The 26738-nt window shown below is 45.5% G+C and overlaps 1 protein-coding gene across 1 annotated transcript in view; it reads left to right on the top strand.

Moving 5' to 3' along the window:
- Positions 1–3301: 3301 nt before the first annotated feature.
- The window catches only part of MAP7 (microtubule associated protein 7), a 244015-nt gene continuing 220578 nt past the window's right edge, over positions 3302–26738 (top strand). The window contains exon 1 of the mRNA XM_040350497.1: positions 3302–3423. Coding sequence (XP_040206431.1) covers positions 3339–3423 — 85 coding nt within the window. The 5' untranslated portion in view covers positions 3302–3338. The remainder of the gene's footprint in view (positions 3424–26738) is intronic.

The following is a 26738-nucleotide window of genomic DNA, read 5'->3' as shown; positions in this document are numbered from 1 at the left end:
AAATCTTATACTCTACATTGTGAGAAAAAAAATGTTTGGGTTTACATCCACTTTAAGGGGTCACTAAAGGAATTTTTTTTTTTAGCTAAATAGCTTCCTTTACCTTACTGCAGTACTGGTTTCATGTCCTCATTGCTAGTTTTTGCTTTGAAGTTGCTGTAATTCTGCTGTGATCTCCACACTTCCTGGTTGCCTGTTTCCTTTTAACCATCATACTGGGAGATTTTCACGGTGGTCTAAGCTGTCATTACTGTGTGTCTTAAACTCCTCAGAACCAATCAGATTCATTTTAAAAACAAAACACTGCCCTGGATTTGTTTGTGTTTGTTCTGTGAGTCTTTCCGACTCACCTCTTACCCGGAACTTCATGTATGTACCTTTAAAACCGAAAGTGAAACTAGAGGCACATTATATGATAGATTAAATTCAATTTTTAATCATTTTTAAAAGGAATCAGATAACTTGTATGTCTCTATACCCTGTAAACAGTCATTTCAGCAAAAAAATGTTTTTCCTTTAGTGACCCTTTAAGGACAGTAGTTGGGGCAGTTAGGTTCTTATTCCCTTTTCTCTTCCCCAGTACGCATCTATATATTAGGTTGTTACCTGTTTATGAACATGTTTTATGTTCATGGTATAGTTTATCATTGTGCATAGAAGATTGTTTCTCAAACACCAGGCTACAACCTGCTGATGAGCTGCAGTCTCCCTCCTACCAGGAAGTGGCTTTTTGACTGCTGTCTGCCATAACACCAGAGAAATGTGCAAATAAATGTTTCTAAATTACCGTCTTCATATGTTGCAACATTGCCCTCTGCTGACTGAAAATACATGCATGGCTCATATTTCATAATACAGTACCGTGTTTCCCCGAAAATAAGACCGACTCTTATATTAGTTTTGGCTACAAAAAAGACCCTAGGGCTTATTTTCATGAAATGTCTTATTAGCATCAGTATTTTGACATCGTTTTAATCCCCCAAAAAATCTTGGTTAAAGTACTTTTAGGATTATGTAGTCTGTTTTGTGAGAGGATGGTGCTAGTGTAGGGTGCAGTGTGTCTGTCTCCCTTTGTGGCTGTTTTATGAGAAAAACCTTTTTTACAGCACCCCTGGGTGCTCATGTGACCTGCCTGAACTCTTCCCTGCTCTGAGATCCGGCTGACGTCAGCCCGCTCCAAGCACTGCAGAGGGAGGGGCCAAAGACGTCAGCCGGGAAGAGAGAAGACCTCCGGCGGGTCAGCGGCGGCTGTGGGTGGGGTATTTTGTTGTAGCAGGGGGGGTACACTGCACCTTATGCCAGTGTGGGCGTTTTACAAAGCGGATTACATTTTTTTTAAATGGACTACTAGGGCTTATAGTGCAACCTTCCCCTATAATCATGCTAGGTCTTATTTTCAGGGAAACGCTGTAATATAGTCATTTCTACTGTTCATGGACCTTAAAACAGCTAATGAACCACTTAGTAGAAACCTATACCCCATGTGTAACAACAAAAGTGAGGATGGACAGAGCAACAGGGTAGAACGGACAATAAGAGACAATTAAATAGAGTGAGATAAAATGAGGATGAGAGAAAGGAAAGGAGAAACAGAAAATGAAAAAGATAATGAAAAGAGCGAGCAATAGAATTGAAAGGATGGAGGGAAAGAGAATCAAGAAAAGAAAAAGATAGAGAGAGATAGGTGGGAAAGAGAGAGACAGAGAGGGGGGTGAGACAGAGAGAATGAAAGAAAGAGAATGAGAGAGCGAGTGAGAGAGATGGGAGGGAGAACAAGAGAGAGAGAATTAAAGAGAGAGAGAATAAATAAATGACAGAGTGAATGAGAGCGAGAGAGAGGGGTGAGAGACAGAGAGGGAGGGAGTGTGTGTGTGAGTGAGTGAGTGAGTGAGAGAGAGAGAAAGAGGGAGTGAATGAGAGAGGGGTGGAGAGGGAGAATGAGAGAGAGAGAGAGAGAGAGAGAAAGAGAAAGAGAGAGAGAGAGAGAATGAGAGAGAGAGAGAGAGAATAAATGAATGAGAGAGCAAATGGGAGAGGAGGTGTAGAGAGGAGGGGGGGTCTGAGCTGGGCAGATTTCCCTTACTTGTCGCAGTGCAGAAGAGGGTGCTATCATACTGGGACCACCTACAAAACAACAGTCCCAGAGAGACAGACAACAGAGAGACAGAAAGAGAGAGAGAGACAGAAAGAGAGAGGGAGAGACAGAAAGAGAGAGAGACAGAAAGAGAGAGAGAACGATAGAGGGAGAGATTGTAAAATATGAAGAGGGAGAAAGAACCAGAAAGAGAAAATGAGAGAGAGGTAGAAAGAAAGAAAGAAAGAAAGAAAGAAAGAGAGAAGAAAAGTTAAAAGAAAGGAACTGATTCCACCATTCTAGCTCTGTACAAAGCTCCTGCCTGTGGGTGGGGCTATGACATCATCACATACAATGGAGGGACATTAACCCTATATGGAATGCTGAGAAAGCTGGAGAGCAACCAGATTCAGTGGCAGATTATTAGAGAGAAGCTGTGGAGGAAGCCTGCTGGAGTGAGAAGCGAGGTAAGTAATGACCCTTAATCCTCTGCCCATAGACTAAACAAGCATTTAGCCTCTACATGTATACCTTGTTGGAAGCCCCATTCACATTTGGCGATTTGGAATTGCGATTGGAATGACAGCAGTCGCAGCGATTCCAAACCACACGGCAATCGCTGTAAAACGTATGGTGTGCATTGGGGTATCATTCATTCATTATGGCGCTCCAAATGCGGTGCAATTTTGCTGCGATAAAATTGCACTGCAGTAGTTACAAAAACGTGCGTTTAAAAAAAATCACATGAAGCTTGTTGCCAAAAAAAGGAGCGGGAACTTCTTTTGGGTGATTTGGATACAGCTGATCTATGTGTGACGTGCGGGAAATGTATGAAAATCGAGACTGGGAACGTGAGATCCCGCTATGTAAATTTAGAATGAGGCCTGGAGGGTTTTGTCGAATTTCTAGGTCCCTGGTCTCATTAGGGACGATTCCCACCAGTACAGAGGCCCATAGCCACCAGTACAGAGGCCCATGCCCACCAGTACAGAGGCCCATGCCCACCAGTACAGAGGCCCATGCCCACCAGTACAGAGGCCTACTATACCCACCAGTACAGAGTAGTAGACTATGGGTCAGAACAGCTGAGGAACCTGCTGCTACTTTTCTCCCTTGCTGTCCCACCTTGGCGCCTGCAGTACCCATAATGATCCAGCAGGTGGCAGTGTACCACTGGAATTTCCCTCCCGTACAACTCACCTGTCCAGCCGGGGAGTCCCGGAGATAGGAGGTGTGGTCCCTCCTGGATGACGTCACCCTAGACATGGCGGAGACACAGCGATCGCAAACCGAGGAAATGGATAGCAGTGGGGCACACACGGAGGGCGATACGAAGCCCACTTCGCCAGGTAGTGTACAGGGGGGTTTATTACGGCGGGCTGGGTGTACAGGTGATAGGAGACACCTGTGCTGTCATGTGACTAGGAGAGGGGAGCCTTAACTTCTATGTGTTTCATCATCACACAGAGCCCACTGACCTATGACATCACTGTACACCCCCCATACTGTCACTGGCTGCATTACATCACAGGTTTCTACTTTAGGATATTTGTCTGATCCATCTTCTATATTGTATGTGGCTGTGGATTGTATTATTGTGTGATTGGTCACCCACAGCAAGTGATGAGCCTGCAACGTGTACTATAGAGCTGTGTACATTGTGTGACATCATCATGTGACCGCAGGCTCTGCTCCGATTGGCCTGCGCTCAATGCACCTGGTCAGTGACCATAGATGACAGTTGTGTATTGTAGGTGCCGCTATATCCACAAAAAAATATGAATTTTTATGGTGGCCGTAAACGCTTCGGTGAGTTAAAAGTGTATTTTCCGATCGATCTCTCCCAATAGAAATAATCAACATTTATGCCCTATACACAGTATAAGAAAATCGGGCAAGCGTTTTCGTCCGAGGAACGGTCGTACGGTTTTCCGATAATGTGTACATAACTTTTTACCGCCTGATTCCGCCCAAAAATTTCCGAAGGGACAAACTCCAAAATGTTTCTCGTACGGGAAGAAACGACTTTTGTTTAACGTGTACGTTTTTCGTATGAGAAATATCAGGTGCGAAAGATTGCTCACGATCAGAAACGACAAATAATAAACACAAACGGCTCTTGTCATGCGAGAATTTTCACTTTGAACGATGATGGAAATTTTCTTACATTATTTCTATCCTCGGTTCTGACTTTCTGTGAAACATCGAATAAAACATGACTGTTCGCTCGCCCGATATTCTCATAGTGCGTACGGGGCTTAAAGTGTTACTAAACCCACAACAGTAAAATCAGTCTGTATCTGCAGTAAAGCATGCTGGTTATACTCACTGTGGAACCTAAGGGGCTTCTCTGATCCTCCCCCTGTCCCCTAATAATTTCCTTATACACAGTGTCTATGGAGTCAGGCTGCACATGCTCCGTTTTGTGGTGTATAGCTAGAGAGGATTTTATTTTATTTTTTTCTTGGGAAGTTGCATGTGATCAGCACTGTCCAGACAGAGGGTCAGGGGTCTTCCAGTCTCATACGTAAGTCAGAAAACTCCTCCTACAAGCTTTAACCAGACACTGATAGAAGTCACAAGACTGCTATATGCTGCTGATGAGAAAAGGTATTTAGCAGTTTATATTTACTAAAATAATTGCACTTCCATGTTCTGTGTACTGTAGGAGACCAGATATAGTGACTGCAGGGTCCTGGGTTTAGTAACACTCTAAGCCAGGGGTCTCCAAACTGTGCCCCGAGGGCCAGATGTGGCCCTTTGCTAGCCTCTATCCGGCCCTTGGAGCACTATTCCTCCCACTGACCCCAACAAGAGGGCACTAATTCTTCTACTTATACCTTACCAATGATGGGATACTATTCCTCTTACTATTAGGGGTACTACTATTCCTCCTACTGACCACCAACCTTGAGGCCACATTTATTCTCATTGATGCTGCGCTCAGGACATTTTGTGCCCCCACTGGCACTGGGGTTGTAAAGGTAAAAAATGTTTTCCCTAAATAGCTTCCTTTACCTTAGTACCTTCAGGACGCTCTCTACTTTGCAGATAGAGAAAGGAGCTGTGTGTTAGTGGGCGTCCTGACACTCCTGCTCGCCCCCAGGGAGAGAGCCTTGCATTACTGTGTGTAGTTGCATTCTCCCAGGTGTGGAGAAAGCCTCTTGAGGGGGTGAGTAGGAATGCCGGGACACTCACTAACACACAGCTCCTTTCTCTATCTGCAAAGTAGAGAGCGTCCTGACCCTCCTGCTCGCCCCCTCCCCCCCTAAAGAGGCTTTCTCCACACCGGGGAGAAAGCCTTGCATTAGGCTCCATGCACACAGAAGTTAAAAAAAAAAAGCTATAAAAAAACACCAGTAGCTTTGCAGGGAGCCTTTCAACGTTTTTTTGCGATTTTGCAATAGCGTTTATTAGCTTTTTTTTTTTTTCAATGGATAAAAAAATGCTAAACGCCGGTGCCAGTGTTTTTGAGCGTTTTTCGGCGTTTGGCTTTTTTGGTGTTAGTTTTCCTTCTCTCTGCAGGAAAAAAATCTGGCCCTTACACACGAATCTAAAATTGGATGACAGATCGTCCGACCTTTTTCGTTTAACAGTCGCACGTAGAAATTGAATAGGTTACTAAAGTCACGAAGATTCTCGTACGACCGAAAAAATAGGAACTGATGTCAAGTGAAAATATTCGTGCTTGTCCGATCAAATAATATCGGATGAATTGTCATGATCGGCTCTGTACTAACGATCCGATTATCGTACGATCGCGTCGAAAGCGGTATTTTTTTGTCCGGTTTTCAGATTGTGTGTACGGGCCATTAGTGTTATATATATCCTGCCCAATATTTACTGTGTGTGTATGTATGTATGTATGTATGTATGTGTGTGTATGTATGTGTGTGTGTGTGTGTGTGTGTGTGTGTGTGTGTGTCTGTGTGTGTGTGTGTGTGTATATATATATATATACACACACACACACACACACACACACACACACACACACACACACACACACACACACACAGTAAATAACCAAGTTGCAAAATTGTGTTTAGGAATTATGATTTGTTTTTACTTTTGGCGTGAAGGGGTTAAGATGAATACATATTCTGCATTCTATCCATTTAAAAGTCAATCTAGAATTGCCTGGCATTTACTATTTCTAGCTTCTGGGGAGATGATGTTATTTGCACTCAAGTATTTGATGCGCTCCTGCAAGCTTACTCTTTGAGATGTTGCACTTTCATACCTTCACTAAAGTGAAAATGTGTGTATTTGTATACATGTGTTGCATTATGACCACTGACAGGTGAAGTAAATTACATTGATTATCTTGTTCTAATTTCATCTGAAACTTGGACATGTTAGGCAGCAAGTGAACATGTTGTCCCCGAAGTTGATGTGTTGAAAGGGCCGAAGTGTAATTGTTAGGTGACTGGGTCAGAGCAGCTCCAAAACTGCAGCTCTTGCGGGAAGCAGTGGTCAGATCCTACCAAAAGCGGTCCAAGGAAAGAAAACTGGCGAAAAGTCATGGGTAACCTAGAATCATTGATACACAAGAGGAGCGAAGGCTGGCCTGTGTAGTCTGATCCAATAGAAGAGCTACTGTAATTCAGATTGCTGAAAAAGTTAATGTTGCTTCCAATAGAAAGGTGTCACAGCGCTCACTGCATCGCAGTTTGTTGCATAGCTGCGGACCGGTCAGGGTGCCCAAGCTGACCTGTGTCCACAACCAAAAGTGCCAACAAATGGGCACATGAGCATCAGAACTGGACCGCACAGCAATGGAAGTAGGTGGCCTGGTCTGATAAATTCAAGAAATGGTTGGAGGGACACAACGATTTTGTGGTGTTCACGTGGCATCGACAATTCTCCACATTATCTGTGGGTTGTGCTGGAAAACAGTTCAACCCATATAGGTCCAACCTCGCAATTTACTTGACTTAAAGGGGTAGTAGTTAAGGTGAAAAAACATCCGATAACCAGCCCCCCACCCCCCGTTTTACTTACCTGAGCCCTGGAAAGTCCCATGTCGCGAACGCGCTCGATCGTTGCCCAGGCTTCTTGGCTCTTCATTGGATAGATTGATAGCAGCGCAGCCATTGGCTCGCGCTGCTGTCAATCAAATCCAATGACGCGGGCACTGGGAGGCGGGGCCGAGTCCTGCAATTGGCGACTATGGACACCAAATGCAGGACTCGGGAGCACGCCCACAAGGTAAACCCCTTGGGAGAGAGCTTCCCAGTGGGGGTTATCTGAAGCGGGGAGGAGCCAAAAGAGCCGCCGATGGACCCCCAGAACAGGAGGATCCGGGCCACTCTGTGCAAAACTAGCTGCACAGTGGAGGTAAGTATGATATGTATATTATATTATTTATTTATTTGTTTATTTATTTCAATAAAAATCAAACCTGTACATCCAATTTAAGATCTGCTACTGATGGCCTGGTGGCCTGGTGCCAGATACCACAAACACGGCATACCTTCAGAGGTCTGGTGGAGTCTATGCCTTGACAGGTTATGGTGGGTGGTCATAATGTTATGGCTGATCGGTGTACCATATCATGTCTGAGATTTTAGGTTACGTTTATACTCGAGCAGAGAGATTTTCAGGCGTTGTATATTATTTGAGTGTATTTCAAGCATTTTACATGTGTATTCAAGTTCCTGGCCTTTGTTTACCTAATGGGATTAGTTCTCACAGGGTAAAATACACCTATAGATGCCTTCAAAAATGCTCAATTTGAGTTTTTAAGTGTTCCCAATGGGGCCATAAACACCCAAAACTGCCACAATGTAGTTCATGCAGCTCTTGGAGTGTCAGGCGTTGAGCTACAGGTGCCTAAGCACTCGTATTTGAATGGCCACCATTTTGTTTTCTGAGAGTTTTGAAGTCTGAGTGGGACCTTGTGATCTGTGTCCTTGCTCAGGAGATTCAGCTCTCTATTTGACAGTGAGCGGCAATCCAGATTTTTAGAGGAGTTCTGAGAGCAAGAGATGAGGAGAAATCTTGCGTGCTGGTGACAAAGATGGGAATCCCCTCACTTCCTGTAGCTTTTCCAAAACAGGAAGTGAAGGTAAGGGCCCATTTGCTCTATTGCATGGCAGTAACACGTGACATATTCTAAATGGCACCCCAGCACACCTTACTAATGGACTTTGCAGTGCAGTTCACCTCCAGAAAAAAAAACATTCTGGTGTATTAGGCAGCCCATTCAAATGATAAGGCTGTTCTAACGCTAACACTAGATGGGCAGGACACAGACAGCAGGAAATATCCTGAGAGGGGTTTTAACCCTTCCCTGCTCTATCCAAAACTTCCTCCATCGAAGTTGGTAACGTGATTTTATTACTTTTATTACTGTACTTTCAGAAAAATCATACTGCTGTTTGTGGGATTCCCACAGCCTCAGTCGTGCACATGTGTGTCTATGGTGGCCATAGACCTTGTCTGGTGTCCACTTCCTCACAACTCACTGCACAGATTGTCTGGCTTAGTAGGCCAGACAACCGTGTATATTACTAGTCCTTCCACTTCAGAAAAGCAGAGTCATTTGTCAATTACATCTGAAGAACTTTGTTTTAGGTCACCATACATGTTACAACCTGACTATACAATCTATACAGTCATCTATAGATCTGCTAAAACTATGTACTGTGAGGACCTCAGCAATTTTTATCTAATTAGGCAGGCTCTTGTACTACATACGTTGTGGAGGACCTAAAGGAGATTATGGAATTGGATTGTATAGGGCAGTAATGGCGAACCTTGGCACCCCAGATGTTTTGGAACTACATTTCTCATGATGCTCATGCACTCTGCAGTGTAGTTGAGCATCATGGGAAATGTAGTTCCAAAACATCCGGGGTGCAAGGTTCACTGGTGTAGGGTATGGCCATCTTTAGCTTTGGTTCACACCTACGCATTTGTGTGCGGGCGCGTTTTGCTCAGGCACGGCAGTCCATTAATTTGCTTGCGTGTCCCACAGAAAAAGGTGCATGCACCTTTTTAAAAGCACGGCTCGCAGGAAAACGGCATAGTGCGGTTCATGCACCCGCAAACACCATGCATTTTTACATGTGTGGGAGTGCCATTCAAAATAGTTCCAGCCCCACGTGTTTTCTCACATCAGCATGTTTTCGCTGCTGGAATCGTAGCAATTCTTGCACCCGCAGCCACCCGCATATTTGTGAACCGAGCCTAATGGTACACATGAGAAAATAGTGTGTGTTTTTTGTTTTTTTGCTTGGTACTCTCAAATGTGAGCGCTATTAAGCTTACGGAAATTCTGGTACAATCCAATACAACTTCCCGTGTGCATAGCTATGTAGCAGTGTGTAATTGGAAGCGATGTCATGTATGTGTGACCCCTGTGATTATCACTCCAATATTGCCGATTCGCACTGCATAGCAATAGCACTGTGTTCATCGATCTGCTGCAGGTGTCAAAAGTTGACACCCCAAAAGCAGGTCGCAATTGCTAAATAAAAGCCATTGTTTTCAGGATAGAACTTTGTTTATGCCTAGGTCCACATTGCATGGGATTCGCACAGATTCTGAGCGATGTGATTCGAGCCAATTCATTACAGTATGTATGGCTCAAATCACATCGCATTTTTATATATTTTTTTTGCCACACTGGAATTGGATCGCATGGGTGTTCATACCAATTCCAGTGTGGTTAAAAAAAAAAAAAAAAAAAAGGTGCCTGCACCTTTTGTTGTTCGGATGTGGTGTGCTTTGAGCCATACAAAATGAATTGGACGTTTTTTTGTTTTTTTTGCCCAATTTTCTGGCTGTGTGTACCAGGCATTAGACTCAAGTTTATATTACTTGTACAAATGTCAGTTATACTTTGAACACCTGGCACGGTTTAGCTGTAATACAAAAAAACCTTCAAAGCAAGTGAGCGTCTTTTTATAAGAGTTCACGTGTGTGTCATTTCATTAGCAATGGTGCATAGTAACCTATGAACAGCCAGCCTGTGAACATGACACTGGTAGCCAAAAGTTTTCATGGGCAGAAATCATTGTGTTTATAGAGGAAGTTCTAAGGAGCCAGGTTTCTCTGGACTGAGATCACCTGATGTGTGCTGTGTGTACTCTTCACCTTGCTGAGTACACGTTCTAGTCTCCTCTACAGAAAAGGTGTGACCTTATTTATGGCAATAATATCCTCTGCTTATTTCCATACTCTCTTATCTCAGCTGCCTTCCTTTACTAGCCCACGTACTATAGATCACTTTCTTTGTCATTGAAAATATTTAAATGGTAAATGAAATGAAAATATATATATATATATATATATATATATATATATATATATATATATATATATATATATATATACACACATACACATACACATACACATACACATACACATACACATACACACACACACACACACTTTCTATATGTAGCGCCCTGCTCCCAACGATAGGGGGCGCTATTGTAAATTTAGGGGGAGTCTGAGCCAACAGTTGGGCTCAGACTTACTAATTCCATTAAAATTCGCCTCTGTTATGGTTATGCTTGGTAGAAGTTTTCCCTTGTTGCCTGTAGGTGGCGTTACCACTTCAGACCCATGTTGGAACACGGGCTAACCATGGTGTGTTAAGTGACCTAGTGGGAGTGGTGCCCCTCTGTGCATGCTGGGAAGGGATACTTAACCACTTCCATACCAGGTACTTACGCAGCTTCCCGCCCAAGCCAATTTTCAGCTTTCAGCACTGTCGCACTTTGAATGGCAATTGCGCGGTCATGCTACACTGTACCCAAACAAAATTGGCGTCCTTTTTTCCCCACAAATAGAGCTTTCTTTTGGTGGTATTTGATCACCTCTGCGATTTTTTTTTTTTTGCGCAACAACTAAAAAAAGGCTGAAAATTTGGAAAAAAAATTACGTTTTTATTTTTTTCTGTTAATTTTTTTGTAAATAAGTTTTCTCTTTCAATTACGGGCACTGATATGGCGGCACTAATGGGCACCGATGAGATGGCACTGATGGACATCGATGAGGTAGTACTGACGGGCACAGATGAGGTGGCACTGATTGGCGGCGCTGATATGCGACACTGATGGGCACACATAGGCGGCACTGATGGGCACACGTAGGCGGCACTGATGGGCACACGTAGGCGGCACTGATGGGCACACGTAGGCGGCACTGATGGGCACACGTAGGCGGCACTGATGGGCACACATAGGCGGCACTGGGCACTCATGGGCGGCACTGGGCACTCATGGGCGGCACAGATGGGCACTCATGGGCGGCACAGATGGGCACTTATGGGTGGCACAGATGGGCACTGCTAGGTGGGCACTGGGCATGGATGGGCACTGTGGGGTGGCACTGATGGACACTGGGGTGGCGCTGATGGACACTGGGGTGGCGCTGATGGACACTGGGGTGGCAGCACTGATTGTTGCCAGTCAGTGCCCATTTGTGGGCACTGACTGGCATCTTTTTTTTTTTTGGTTTTTTTTTTTTTTTTTTTTTAAGACTTTTTTTTTTTTTTTTTTGGCTTTTTTTTTTGCCCACCCTGGTGCTCCAGGGTGGGCATCCCTGGTGGTCCAGTGTGGCGATCCGAGGGGGGGCTGCGCTGATAAACAATCAGCGCTAACCCCCCCTGTCAGGAGAGCCGCAGATCGGCTATCCTCTACTCGCGTCTGTCAGACGCGAGTGAGGAAGAGCCATCGGCGGCTCTTCCTGTTTACATCGTGATCAGCCGTGGTTGGACACGGCTGATCACGTGGTAAAGAGTCTCCGCCGGAGGCTCTTTACCGAGATCGGAGATGCAGGGTGTCAGACTGACACCCCGCATCACCGATCGCCGCGATGCGCGCCCCCACGGGCGCGCGCGGCATGAAATCCTGCAGGACGTTCTAGAACGTCCTGTCAGGATTTCATAACCACTTCCCGGACGTAAATCGGCCATAGGCCGGGCGGGAAGTGGTTAAGGGGCAGATGCCGTTTTTCGGGGTCTTTTGCATCGTGGCCCTCCTGGCATGAGGCATGTGTGTGATTCCATCCCCGGGACCACGTTGGTCCGAGGCTGTATTCCTATCTTGTAGGCCCAGCTATGCTGGCTGGGGCCTATGATTCTGAATGGGATCCCAAGCTGTCCATCCAAGTGGAGGAAGCTGCTTAACGAAGGAGACCGGGGGAGGACCTGCCCTGGAGGAGACTAAGCAACGCAGGCTGATGTCTCGGTATAGGCCTGGTGATTTCGGTAATGAGGGATCCACTACAAATTCTTACAGTCCGCCGGATCGGCTTAAAGGCTCTTTTGCTGTAAGACAGAAAGTTCGGGACTAAAATCCTGTAGCGGAGGATTCCTGGCTATCCATTTTGTTCTCAGACGGTCTGTGGCAGAGACTGTCTCCATACTGTCCATACATCATTCCGGCTGCTAGGCCATGTGAGAGGGGTCTATCCGGGTGAGCAATACCCACTCAGGAGTGAGTGGCGAATACTGGAACTTTTGATACCTTTTGTGCATTCTGTACCGCGTACCTGAACCTTCCCCTTCTCTCTACTTCCTTCACAAGTTTTATGCAGCAGAAAAAAAAAAAGCAAAACCCAAAATCTAAACCAGCAGCTCCTTCGGGGATAGTGCTACATATATTACCAAAGGTATTGGATGCACTGCCTTTTCACGCACATGAACTTTAATGGCATCCCAGTCTTGGTCCGTACGATTCAATATTGAGCAGGCCCACCCTTTGCAGCTATAACAGCTTCAGCTCTTCTGGGAAGGCTGTGCACAAGGATTAGGAGTGTGTCTATGGGAATGTTTCACCATTCTTCCATAAGCACATTTGTGAGGTCAGGCACTGATATGGATGAGAAGGCCTGGCTCGCATTCTCCGCTCTAATTCGTCCCAGAGGTGTTCTATCGGGTTGAGGTCAGGCCAGTCAAGTTCCTCCACCCCAAACTCATCCATGTCTTTATGGACCTTAGTTTGCGCACTGGAGCACAGTCCTGTTGGAACAGGAAGGGGCCATCCCCAAACTTTTCCCACAACTTTGGTTGGGAGCATGAAATTGTCCAAACTGTTCTTGGTATGCTGACCCCTTAAAAGTTTACTTCACTGGAACTAAGGGGCCAAGCCCAACCCCTGAAAAACAACCCCGCACCATAACCCCTCCTCCACCAAATGATTTGGACCACATTGTGGTGTGAACAGGGGACATGGAAAACCGTTCCCTATGTGCAGAGTGCACCCCTAAGCCCTGCACTCTATTTGTAGTGCACCCCTAAGCCCTGCACTCTGTATGTAGTTAATGCCGGGGAGCGAGAATGGGTGGAGAAAGAGGCTTAGGTGAGCACAGCGCTGGATTCAGCTGAGTCTCTTAATTTTTCCAAAAATGACTGGAGCTCCTCTTTTTAATGTACTGTCTCCACCTCAAGGGAGTAAAGGTGTGGGGATGTTCACAGTTTTTTTTTTTAATTTTTACAATCATTCGTTCTGGACCGCCTCCTGCTACAGTAGGTCCTTGCTGCTCTGAATAATGTGTGTGTGTGTGTGTGTGTGTGTGTGTATGTATGTATGTATGTGTGTGTGTGTGTGTGTGTGTGTGTGTATATATATATATATATATATATATATATATATATATATATATATATATATATATATATATATATATATATATATTATACACACACACACTCTATACTTGTTAGACACACGATTAACCCTTTGATTGCCCCTAGAAGTTGACCACCTCCCAGCCAGTGTCGTTAGTATAGTGACAGTATATATTATTAGCATTAAACCCTGTATTAGCCCAGGTTCACACTGGGTGCGATTTCATTCGATTTGAGATGCGATTTCACATGTGAAATCGCATCTCAAATGCCTCCAATTGTCGGCAATGGCGCCGTCCTAATCGGTGCGACGCCGCATCTGCGGCGCTGCACCGATTTCAAAAAGTAGTTCTTGTACTACTTTTTGCGATTTCGGGCCGCGATTTACATAGACATCTGTGCAGAAACCTGCACAGATGTCTCTTAAATCGCGGCCGAAATCGGGACTGCCGGCGGGAGTGAAATCGCTTCACTCCCGCAGCCCAGTGGGAACCAGGGCTTAGTGTCACTGCTGATGTCATTGTCAGTTCCCACCTAGTGTCAGGTTGCCCGCCGCACTATCACAAACCCACTATAAGTCGCTGATCACCACCATTGCCAGTATAAAAATAATACAATATTTTGTTATTTTTTGGGGGGGATTGATTATTTTTTTATAGCAGTAAAAAATATATGTTTGTGTGATATTTTTTTCATTTACATAATAAATAGAATAACACAGTGGTGATCAAATGCCACCAAAAAAAAAAAGCTCTATTTATGTTAAAAAAAAAAAAAAAAGATATTATTTTCTAAAATGGCCTGGTCATGAAGGAGGTAAAACCTTCCAGTGCTGAAGTGATTAATAGGAGTAGATTAGAAGTAAGCCAATTACCATGTGGAACTTAATATATGAGTTTACATTTTGATCATAGATACAGTAAATGCACCTACCATGCAACACACCATAATGTACGTGCCGTGCGTTGTACTTTACTTCTTTACATGCATTGTCAGAGTTTGACTGATTTGCGGTGCTGAAGAATGAAAGGGATCATAAAGTTTCCATAGACCTATATTTATTTTTATTTTTTTATTTTTTTTAGATACATTTTAAAGGGAAGGGTCAGAATATTTGCCATATTTGTTATTGTTGTCTGTGCCCCTACTGAGGAAAATGGCCCTCTCTATATGTCCCTGTGATCGCTGTCACCTGGACTAAAAAGTGAAGAGAAAATGTCAAATTTCGAGTTGTCACTGGAAGAGAGATAAAGGGGAATTGTCATTGGTACAAGCTTTGCCACTGGAACAACTGACTATTACCCTTACTTCAGAGAGATCGGAAAGTGAAGGAAAAATCTCCCTTGTAAGGCAGCAGAAAAAAAAAAAATCTTTTAGTAATTTCCTATTCTGTACAAAACAAAAATAAAAGTTTGAAGTTTAGCCTCTATTTAGACATTGTCCCTGTTCACATTTGAGCATTCAGGTGCATGAAGCTCAATGCTTAACGCTCCAAAAGGTGCGTGAGATTTTGAAGCAGGCCCTGCACTCTGTACGTAGCGCACCCCTAGGCCCTGCACTCTGTACCCTGCTCATAGCTCCCTGTGTCCATTCAGACACAGGGATCCGACCCAGCCCCTTCCCCTCTATCTCCTGGTTGGCTAGCTACTTTTGACAGCAGCTGCTGCTGTCTCAGCCAATCAGGAGGGAGAATCTTGGACGACTAAGGCCCCTTTCACACGGGGCGGATCGTGAACCTCCGCTTGCTCAGCAGGGATCGCTCCGTTGATCCCCGCTGAGCCGGTGGATAACAGGGCGGTCCCCGCACACTGTGCAGGGACCACCCTGTCTTTTCTCCGCTCTCCCCTATGGGGGGATCGGATGAACACGGACCGTCTGTCTGTGTCCACCCGATCCGCCAGACGGATGGAAAAGTAGGTTTTTCCTCCGTCACACTTTGGCGGGTCGGATGTCAGCGGGCATGTCACCGCTGACACCTGCGGCTCCATAGCGGTGCACGGAGCGTCCGTTCAGGTCCGCCTAAAAAAACTGTGAAAGAGCTCTAAGACACTTGTGGACATCGCTGGACAGGGGGGGCCTCAGGTAAGTGTCAGAGGGGTTCCTGCACACAGATTTTTGTATTTTTATTTTAATGCATTAGAATAAAAAACCTTCTGCCTTTACAATCCCTTTTTAAAATGATGGAATGGTTTTCATGGACTACATGGAGTAATTTTTTATTTTGTTGTTAAGATGAACAAATAATTTTTAAATGGAGATTCCAGCCCAGGTTTGTTTCTTTTTGTGTGCGTACAGACTGGTGGTGGGAAGCACCCTAGCCAGCCATTTATTCCATCTCTATAGCTATTGATTACACAAGTAAAAATGACCTACTTGTTTACTAACGATAAGGAAACTTGAAAAGTCTGATGTCTGGTTGGAGATGAGCATAATTGGGTGCACCTTTCCTTAGATTATTAGTGTGTTTTTTCTGCCTATGTGTACATTTATGGCACAGTCATTGTTAGAATGGTTGGGAATGTGTACAGCAATAAACAGCTGTTTGTACATCAGGTGGATGACGACTCCACTTCCTCTAATCCCCAGAGGCTCAGTGCTGGCTGTAATGGGAGACTTTGAGGATAAAGGTGTGGTACTAGGCAAGTGTTTGTTTCAGTTCTCTATGTCTGTAGAGGGGTGGGGGTGCTGTATTGTCCTGGCATCTTTCTAGAGACAAGGGCGGACCTGGGTGTGTCAGACACGTAGATTTGACACTGAGCCATCCTGTAAATCGTTACCTGTAAAATGTAAACAGGTTAAACTTGCACTTTTTTTTTATTTTTTGTTTTATAGACACACCCACAGCCAGGTTTAGTCTGCTTACACCAAAGTGTTGTGATGTTTTGTTTACATCCTGTTCTATGTTTATTGATTTTATATATGTGTGTATGTATATAATATATATAATGAAAGATCAGGGTTCCAGGCTTAAGCCTGCCATAGACTGGTCAAATCTTGGCCAGTTCAGCAGGGACCGGCCAAGATTTGAACCATGTATTGGCAGGCTGATTGTACCCAAGTTGATCAATCAACAAATCAAGGGAGGGGGCGAGCGTGTCACTGTTCTGGTGCCTTTAACCACTTGCTTACTGGGCACATAAACCCCCTTTGTTCCCAGGCGAAATTTCAGCTTCCGGCACTGCGTCGCTTTAACTGACAATTGCGCAGTCGTGCGACGTGGCTCCTAAACAAAATTGACGTCCTTTTTTCCCCACAAATAGAGCTTTATTTTGGTGGTATTTGATCACCTCTGCGGTTTTTATTTTTTGCGCTATAAACAAAAAAAGAGCGGTAATTTAAAAAATATATATTTTTTTTTTTTACTTGTTGCTATAATAAATCTCCCATTTTTTTTTTTTTTTTTTTTTTTTTTTTTAAAACATTTTTTTTTCTCATTTAAGGCCGATACGTATTTTTCGACGTATTTTTGTAAAAAAAATAAAAAAAAATCGCAATAAGCGACTGGTTTGCGCAAAAGTTATAGCGCCTACAAAATGGGGAACAGAATTATGATTTTTTTTCATTCTTTTTTTTTTTTTACTAGTAATGGCGGCGATCTGCGATTTTTATTGGGACTGCAATATTGCGACGGACGTATCGGACACTTTCGACACAAATTTGGGACCATTCACATTTATACAGCGATCAGTGCTATAAAAATGCAGTAATCATTGTATAAATGTGACTGGCAGTGAAGGGGTTAACACTAGGGGGTGAGGAAGGGGTTAAATGTGTATCCTAGGTGTGTTCTAACTGTGTGGGGGGAGGGGGGTGACTGGGGGAGGTGACCGATGCTGTGTCTCTATGTACAAGAGACACAGATCGGTCTCCTCTCCTCTGACAGCACGTGGAGCTCTGTGTTTACGTCCCTGCTGTTACCGGCTGTGTTCCCGATGATCGCGTGTACCCGGCGGACATTGCGGCCGCCAGGTACACGCATCGAGTCCCCAGCGATGCGGCGGCACAGTGGTTTCCCGCCGTGCGCCCCCCCAGTGGCGCACGCATGTAATGCATTTCAAATGACGTCCGGGAGCAGCATTCACCGCTCGATCCCGCGTATGATCGGTCTTTACTGCGAGCAGCGCCGTAAACATCCAGGTTGCCATTACAGCGGGCGGCATCGTTGAAAGCTACGGCCCCGTTGTGATGTCAACCAAACCACAATCTCGTGAGATTTTGCGGCGGCATTCCACACTGACTCCTGGGAAGCGCTGCCAGGAGACAGTGTGGGGCCGGGGAAAGGCAATAGACACGACTACTCCCGCAGGAGTAGAAGACAGGAAGTGCCGCAATATACAGCTACAATACGGTAATTACAGCACTAAAACATTTTTTTTTTGCTCATTTGAACATCGGTGCAATGCACTGGTGTGGATAACATTAGGTTAAGAATGTGTGTGAACCTCCGCTTTAAAGAGTAACTCCACTTTTTGGAGCAAAAAAAACATTCCCCCTCTGGGTGATCTATGTACATTGTAGGGATTTTAACAAAGTTTGTAGGTTCCAACCTTTTTGTTGTTCTGAAGAAATAGCTGTTTCTCTGTGTCCATGAGCAAAGTGAATGTGAATGGGAGTGATCTTTTATAATTCTCAATCAGGTGCTGCACCTGCAGGGCTCTAATGAGGAAAATATCTGGGTCTGCATCCCTTTAGACATGATTTCCTATTGGAAGTATCTCACCAAAAATGACATTTTCGTTGCAGGGGATGCCCAAAATCTGAATTGTGTCTTAGTGCAGACTTCTGCGAAAATCAGTGAGCCAATCACACAAGCAGGAATGGCATTTCTGGGTGGGAGTGTTCTGCAGGTAGCCGTATAGCATTTTACAGATAATTACAGAGCAGCAGATCGAAAAGGAAAGGTCTTTTTAAATAACATTAAATTATATCACTTGTTTAGCAATTGCATATGCTAGATTTTGTATTTATTTTTTTCCCCCACAGAAGAGTAGTTGCCCTTTAAATGCAAACACTGGAATAAAGGAAGTCTTCACGAAATCAAACTTGTGCCCTGTGGTCATGCAAAAAAACTAATTTTGAATAGCACCTTCACAATGCACCATAACCCACAAGTGCATTTGTTATGCCATGTGTTGGGGAAAAAAGGTGCAGGTATGATAAAACCGAAATTGAGGGGCAATGACAATCCAGTTAAAATAAATAGGCTGGCAGAATGCAGTGCAATCACGCCCACTAATGTACTTCAACCAGGGCTCAAGTCCTGCGGGAACGCGTGGGAACGGAGTTCCTGCACTATTTTCACAGCAGGAACTCAGTTCCCTTTGCAGGACTAGAGCAGCCGAGCCGCCCGAGCCAATCCTTCACTAAGCGGCGATGCCCAGCTCGAGTCACTGTCAGGGGCAGGCAAACCTTAGTAATCCTTTGTTACTGGCCGCTTCCTGTATATGGATTAATCGGGTAGTGTGCGGGTATTCCGTCACTTCCTCGATGCCGCAATGTCTCCTGGGAGCTTTTGTCATTGTTCCCAGGAGGTCTGCCGCAATTTATCGCAGGATTTAGAAAGAACTTGTTTGCGGGGAAAAAAAAAAAACATGCGGTTTAGTAATTATGCATATGAGCGTATCATTTTTTATTTTTTTTGGTGGTGGATCTTGGGTGGGAGTTCCCACACTTTTTTCCCCAGGACTTGACCCTTGACTGCAACAGTGTGCATCCGCGCTTATTAAAGTTTTAACCAATGTGCTGCGGTTCTTCCGCAGTCTGGTTGTATCTGTTGACTTATTCTAGACACTGCATTTCCTGTAAGAGCATCAAAGATGCAACATGCAAGACTTTGATGCGCTTTCATGAAAATGCACAGTCTAATAGAAGTCAATTTGGAGCGCACCTAAAACGACGTGTAAAACATGGATAAATCGCACTGCAGCAACCGGTGAACTTGTTCTAGGGAGTTTTTATTTTCTTTTTTTTATTAAATTTTTTATTTATGCACAGCAAGAAAACTGGTCCACATGGACCCCAACAGTGTCATTACAATCATTGTAACATTACATTTAAAGATGTTGAATAACATAGTAAAGGGCAGATATCTGGGGCACAGGAAGGGACACCATTGCCGGGCTAGTACCTGGCGTAACCATCTGGGTCGTCTTACCCGGTCATGTCCCTCCGGTCTCCCATCCCCATATCCCCATCCGTTCCGTCTCCGCTCAACTCCTAGCTAGAGTCCAGAGCCGATGGGGCATAAGAAACCCGTGGGGTCCAGCAAACACAGCTCTCCCCATTTTCCGTTTTCTAAGTATGAGTAAGTTATAGAGAGCGAGAAAGTAGAGTGCGAGAGTCGCACAAAAAGCATCTAGAGAGCGTAGAGTCCAGGGTGTACAGCAAGAAAGCTGTACTAGAAAGGGGGGGGGGGAGAGAAAGAGAAGAAAAAACAAAAAAGGGGGGGGGGGGTTTGGGGGGGGGGGAAGTCGCGAGCATGGCCTTCTCAATGTCGGGTTGCCCTCGGGCTTCAGTGGCCCACTCCAGGAGCCCATTCCAGCTGTTTGCTTTTCATTCCCTACGTTTCTAGTCCCCGGCCGTCACCCTCTAGGGGCTCCCCCTGAGGGATTGGCCCTCTTCGGAGTACTTGAAAGAGTTCCATAGCCTCCACGTCTGAGTGTACAGTTCAGTCTTGTCTTGTTTTGTCAGTATCAAGTCTTCCATTATGTTAATGTCGTCAACCTTCTGTAGCCACATAGCAACCGACGGTGGGTGTGGGGATCGCCAGCAGAGCGGTATGCACGCCTTCGCCGCATTTAATAGGTGGCGAACTATCGATTTTTTGTATGTCTGAGTCGGGGTATCGTTCACGTGCAGGAGGAAGTACGCCGGTGTATTCGGGACCGTCCGATCCGAGAACATTTGCGTTATTCGCCGAATTTCGCTCCAGTATGTCTGTAGACGTGGGCATGACCAAAATATGTGCAGCAAGGTGCCTCTATCAGCCTGACACCTCCAACAGGTGTCCGGTACCGACGGAAACAGACGGTGTAGTAGGTCTGGGGTCCTATACCACCTCGTCAGCAACTTAAAGTTTGTTTCCTGTGTTTTCGCACAGATCGACGACTTGTGTGTGAATCTGAGTATACGTTGCGTCTGAGCCGGCGTAAAGTGGCATTCCAGATCCCTTTCCCATTTACCCAGGCACGGGATCCGGTAGTCATCCGATGGTGTTATCAGAATCGTGTGCATCAACGACAGAGCGTGCGGTAAGGGCTCTGACTCCGAACATATCTCCTCCAGGGGCGTAAGTACGCGACCGACTTCTGTGGGTGGTTCTAGCGTTCGCAGGAAATGTCTCAGCTGTCCAGTTCTCAAAAAGTCCAGTCTATACTGACCCGCAGGGTCCGTCAGCTCGGCCGTCGCTCTCCAACGGCCTGCGACGCTAAAGTGTGAGGCCTGGGACAGGCCCGAGTCTCTCAGTTCGCGAAACCTGGGATCTGTCAGGCCCGGGGTAAAGGATGGGTTGCCCAAAATGGGTCGCAAGGGGGAGGCATCCGATGACAGGCGGAACCGTGCCATCAGCCCGGAACACACCGTGATAGTGTTACTGATAAGTGGGTGCCTGTTCACGTCGCTTGGCTTCATGTCCCGACACCACGGGGCCGACTTCAGCTGTACGTCGCATTGCGCCTGTTCCAGCCTCGGCCAGAGCTTGGTCTGTCCATGACGGCACCAGTCCACCAATCGGTTCAACTGGGCCGCGTAGTAGTACATTCTAACATTGGGCACTGCGAGGCCCCCGTAGTTCTTGGGCATGGTGAGTATAGTCCTGCTAATCCTGGGGTGTCTGCCCGCCCATAGGAACGATCCAAGCGCAGACTGGACTCGTCTAAAATAGGCGGCCGGTATATGTATAGGGAGGGCCTGTAGTAGATACGTAAATTTAGGTAGAACTGTCATCTTGAGGATGCTGCACCTCCCAAACCATGAATGAAGGCCCGTGGTCCACTGATCTAGCTGTTTCTGTACCTTTTGGAGTAGTGGGGGGAAGTTGAGCTTAAAGATGTCATTTAGTTTGGGCGGTATGCGGGTCCCGAGGTATGTCAGGGCTGTGCTTGTCCATTTCAGACCAAAGCGTTGTTTAAGAGACTGCAAGAGCTCTTGGGGGATCCCCACTGCCATCGCTTCAGATTTGGTCATATTAATTTTTAGGTTGGAAAGCCTACCGTACGTGTCAAATTCCCGTAGGAGACTCGGCAGCGAGGTTGTCGGGTTTGTCAGGGAGAAAAGCATGTCATCAGCGTAGGCTGAGACTTTATGTTGACAGTTACCTATGATTACTCCCGTGATGTCAGGATTCCGCCTGACATGTTGCAGGAAGGGCTCAAGTGTTAGGGCGAAGAGTAGAGGCGACAGCGGGCACCCCTGTCTGGTCCCATTCGAAATCGGGAAAGGGTCTGATGTAGTGCTATTCGCCCGTACTCTGGCCGAGGGATCTACATAAGCTGCTCCTATCCAGCCCATCATCTTCTGTCCGAGCCCTATGTGCCTGAGCGTTGCGAACATGAATTGCCAGTTCACTCGGTCGAACGCCTTTTCGGCGTCCGTACCGACAAACACTGCAGGCGTCTTGGAAGTGTTGGTGACATGTAGGAGGTTCAGGACTTTGGTCGTATTGTCCCTAGCCTCCCTAGTCGGCACAAATCCCACCTGGTCAAGGTGTATTAGATCTGGGAGGTGTCGTTGGATTCGCGTGGCGACTATCTTGGTGAATAATTTAATGTCAGAATTTAGGAGTGATATGGGGCGGTAACTTCCGCACTGGCCTGGGTCCTTCCCTTCCTTGTGTATCACCGCAATTTGAGCTTGAAGTGTGGAGGAGTGGAACTTCCCTCCCGCGCCCACCGCGTTGAACAGGTGCAGCAGTTTGTTTCCCAGTGACGGGAGCAGGGCTCTGTAATAGGGGACAGTGAGACCGTCCGGGCCCGGGGCCTTGCCAGGTCTAGCGGACTTCAGAGCCGACTGGAGCTCCATCATAGTGATTGGTTCTTCCAGCAACTCTCTCACCTCTGGGTTCAGCTTCGGCATTCGGGAGTCTGAGATGTAGTTCAGGGATCGGTCCGTAGTTAGGGTCGGGGAAGTGGGCGGGAGATTGTATAGGTCCTGATAAAAGTCTTTAAATTCGTTTGAGATTTGCTGAGGGACAGACACCTTCTCTCCCTTGCGTGCAGTAATATGCGGTATATACGACGCTAATTTCTGTGAATGGAGCGCTCGGGCTAGCATCCTCCCACACTTATTACCCGATTCGTAAATCGTGCGCCTACAGATCTGCATCGCCGCTTTGGCCTTGTGTCGCAGTAGGTCTGTAATATGACCGCGGGTGGTATTCAGCTCAGATGTGATCTGTGTTGTTTGAGTCTGTTTATGTTGTGCTTCAAGGGTTTGCAGCTTCTGTAGCAACTTGTCAAGTTGCTCTGTCCTCTGCTTCTTCAACCGCGACCCATTTTTAATAAGTATCCCTCTCACCACTGCCTTGTGGGCCTCCCACACCACCCCCGGGTCACTGTCTGTGGTGGCGTTCGTGTTGAAATAGTGTCCCACTTCCCTCACAACCTCTATCATAGTGTCTTTGTCTTGCAGTAGGCTCTCGTTTAGTCTCCACGGGTGTCTTCGATCAGTCAGGGTGTTCGTCAAGTCGTATACTATTTGTATCGGCGCATGGTCCGACCAAGTGATGTTACCTATCCGGGTTTCTCTAACCGCCGATAGGTGCCGGTGAGGGATCAGGAACATGTCAATCCTTGAGTAGGATTGATGGGGTTTCGAAAAGAAGGTGTAATCCTTCTCACCCGGGTGGGTCAGACGCCAAATATCTACCAGTTGATGCTCATGGAGCGTTGCGTGCACCCGTTTACGGAGATCTACCGACAGAGCTGACCGCCCAGCGGAGGTATCCTCCAGCGGGGACAGGGGGATGTTGAGATCCCCTCCTATTATCAGTTGTCCTGTCATAAAGCTCGTCAATTGAGTTTTTATTTTCTCTGCAAATGGCTAATAATGAAACTTTGCAATAATTTTATGTCATGAGCCACCACTGCTACACATGGTAGCCATCTCTCAGTACATGAGTGTACTCGGTGGGAAAAGTGGCTCCCTTACATTAGTGGTTAGTGGGAAATTGGCATTGGTGGTCAGAGGGAGAGGTGCCTACTTACATTGGGGGTCAATATGAAAAATACTGGGTCAGTGGTAAGAGTACCTCCTTTACGGACAGCTAAAGACATCATTGGTGTCAGTAGTTAGACGCAGTTGAAAACCCAGACTGTGTGAGCTATACATTCACATCCCTAAACCTACAATATCAACATATATGCAACAGGTGTCAGTAGTTACTTGTAGCATTTGCTTTTGAATCTAGGAGCCAGCTAAAAAAATTAGGAACAGTTTTTTTTTTTTTTTTAACCACTTAAGACCCGGACCAAAATGCAGCTAAAGGACCTGGCCAGTTTTTGCGATTCGTCACTGCGTCGCTTTAACTGACAATTGCGCGGTCGTGCGACGTGGCTCCCAAACAAAATTGGCGTCCTTTTTTTCCCACAAATAGAGCTTTCTTTTGGGGGTATTTGATCACCTCTGCGGTTTTTATTTTTTGCGCTATAAACAAAAATAGAGCGACCATTTTGAAAACATTCAATATTTTTTACTTTTTGCTATAATAAATATCCCCCAAAAATATATAAAACATTTTTTTTCCTCAGTTTAGGCCGACTACGTATTCTTCTACTTATTTTTGGTAAAAAAAAATCGCAATAAGCGTTTATCGGTTGGTTTGCGCAAAATGTATAGCGTTTACAAAAAAAAGGATAGTTTTATTGCATTTTTATAATTTTTTTTTTTTTTTTTTTTTTTTTTTTTACTACTAATTGTGGCGATCAGCAATTTTTTTTTTTTTTTTTTTTTTTTTTTCCATGACTGCGACATTATGGCGGACACTTCGGACAATTTTGACACATTTTTGGGACCATTGTCATTTTCACAGCAAAAAATGCATTTAAAATGCATAGTTTACTGTGAAAATTACAGTTGCAGTTTAAGAGTTAACCACAGGGGGCGCTGAAGGGGTTATGTATGACCTCATCTGTGTTTCTAACTGTAGGGGGGGGTGGCTGTAGATGTGACGTCATCAATTGTGTGTCCCTATATTAGGGAACACACGATCGATGACAGCGCCACAGTGAAGCACGGGGAAGCTGTGTTTACATACAGCTCTCCCCGTTCTTCAGCTCTGGGGACCGATCGGGTCCGCGAGTCCCGCGGCCGTGGTCACGGAGCTTCGGACCGGATTGCGGGAGCGCACCCCCACGGCTGGGCTTAAAGGGCAACGTACGTGGATGTGCCCAGCCGTGCCATTCTGCCGACGTATATCGGCGTGAAGGGGTCCTTAAGTGGTTAACGAACAAATGTAACATGTCCCCGGAGGTGAATTTATCCTTTAACACTTTCACAGCCAGAGGAGTTTTCGCGTTTTATCCACCCGTTTAAAAAAATAAAAAAAATTTGGCCTGAAGATAACATAAAACCCCCAAATATTGTATAGTCTATATTTTCTGAAACCCTAAAGCAGTGGTGGCGAACCTTGGCAGCCCAGATGTTTTGGAACTACTTTTCTCATGATGTTCAACTACACTGCATAGAGCATGAGCATCATGGGAAATGTAGTTCCAAAACATCTGGGCTGCCAAGGATCGCCATCACTGCTTTAGAGAATAAAATGGTAGTTCCAATTCTTTTATGTCGCACGATATTACCGCAAAATATATACTGGTAAGATATAAAAGTCGAGATTGCACTGAGTAAATAGATACTCAACATGTCAAACCCCTTCCCTTTCCGCCGTCTAACAGAATGACGTGCACAAAGTGGTTAAGCTATACTGACTGGACGTCATATGATGTGCTGCATATTACTGCCTCATCATTAGTGCCACCTTACCTGTGCCCATCAGTACAGCCTCATCAGTGCCCATCAGTGAAGGAGAAAACTCACTTATTTACAACATTTTATAACAGAAAAACAAAGCATAACTTTTTTTTTTTCTTTTCAACATTTTCGTGTGTGTGTGTGTGTGTGTGTGTGTGTGTGTGTGTGTGTGTGTGTGTGTGTGTGTGTGTGTGTGTGTTTGCTAAAAAAAAAAAAAAAAAAAAAAAACACAAACGTGATGATCAAATACCACCAAATGAAAGCTCTATTTGTAGGAACAAAATGATTAACATTTTGTTTGACTGCAGTGTTTCATGACCATGCAATTGTCATTCAAAGCTGAAAATTGGTCTGGGCAGGAAGAGGGGAAAGTGGCGGGTATTGAAGTGGTTAAACATGATGGTACCCTATATTTTCAATAGGTGGCGTTTTAAAAGCCCCTATAAGTCATCAGTTTAGCGTTATGAAGGAGGTCTGGTGCTTCAATTATTTCTCTCTTTCCGGTGTGCGCGGCGATATGTAACGTGTATCGCAAATTTAAAGTTTTCAGGTGTAGGCATGCGCGAGTCGTGCAGCGCCTTCCTCACTGGTCCCTGCTGTGTTCTGGGAGCTGTGTGTTTCCCAGAACACAACGGGCGGGGGCGGGAAGTGACGCACTACCCGCAGAATCCACGCAGAGAGGACTCCCAGATATGGGTGCAAATGTCTTAGACAGGTATCTGCACCCCCCTAAAATGTGTCAAATGTGAAACCGGAGGGGGGAGGGTTCTGATGAGTGGAAGTTCCACTTAAAGTTTTCTTGGCAACTTGAAATTTCAGCTCCCTCCATAAATTTTCTATAGGATTAAGGTCTGGAGACTGACTAGGCCACTCCATGAGCTTAATGTGCTTCTTCTTGAGCCACTCCTTTATTGCCTTGGTATGTTTTGGGCCATTGTCATGCTGGAACACCCATCCACAACACATCTTCAGTGTTCTGGCTGAGGGAAGAAGGTTCTCATCCAAGATTTTACAATACATGGGCCCCGTCCATTGGCCCCGCAATGCGGCAAAGTCGGCCTGTACCTGAGACATGTCAAATCGTACCAATGTGAACCAGGGCTAAGC

This window comes from Rana temporaria, chromosome 4 (assembly GCF_905171775.1).
Source record: "Rana temporaria chromosome 4, aRanTem1.1, whole genome shotgun sequence".
Classification (NCBI taxonomy): domain Eukaryota; kingdom Metazoa; phylum Chordata; class Amphibia; order Anura; family Ranidae; genus Rana; species Rana temporaria.
The sequence above is the reverse complement of the archived record's forward strand: the minus strand, read 5'-3'. Positions and strand labels throughout refer to the sequence as shown.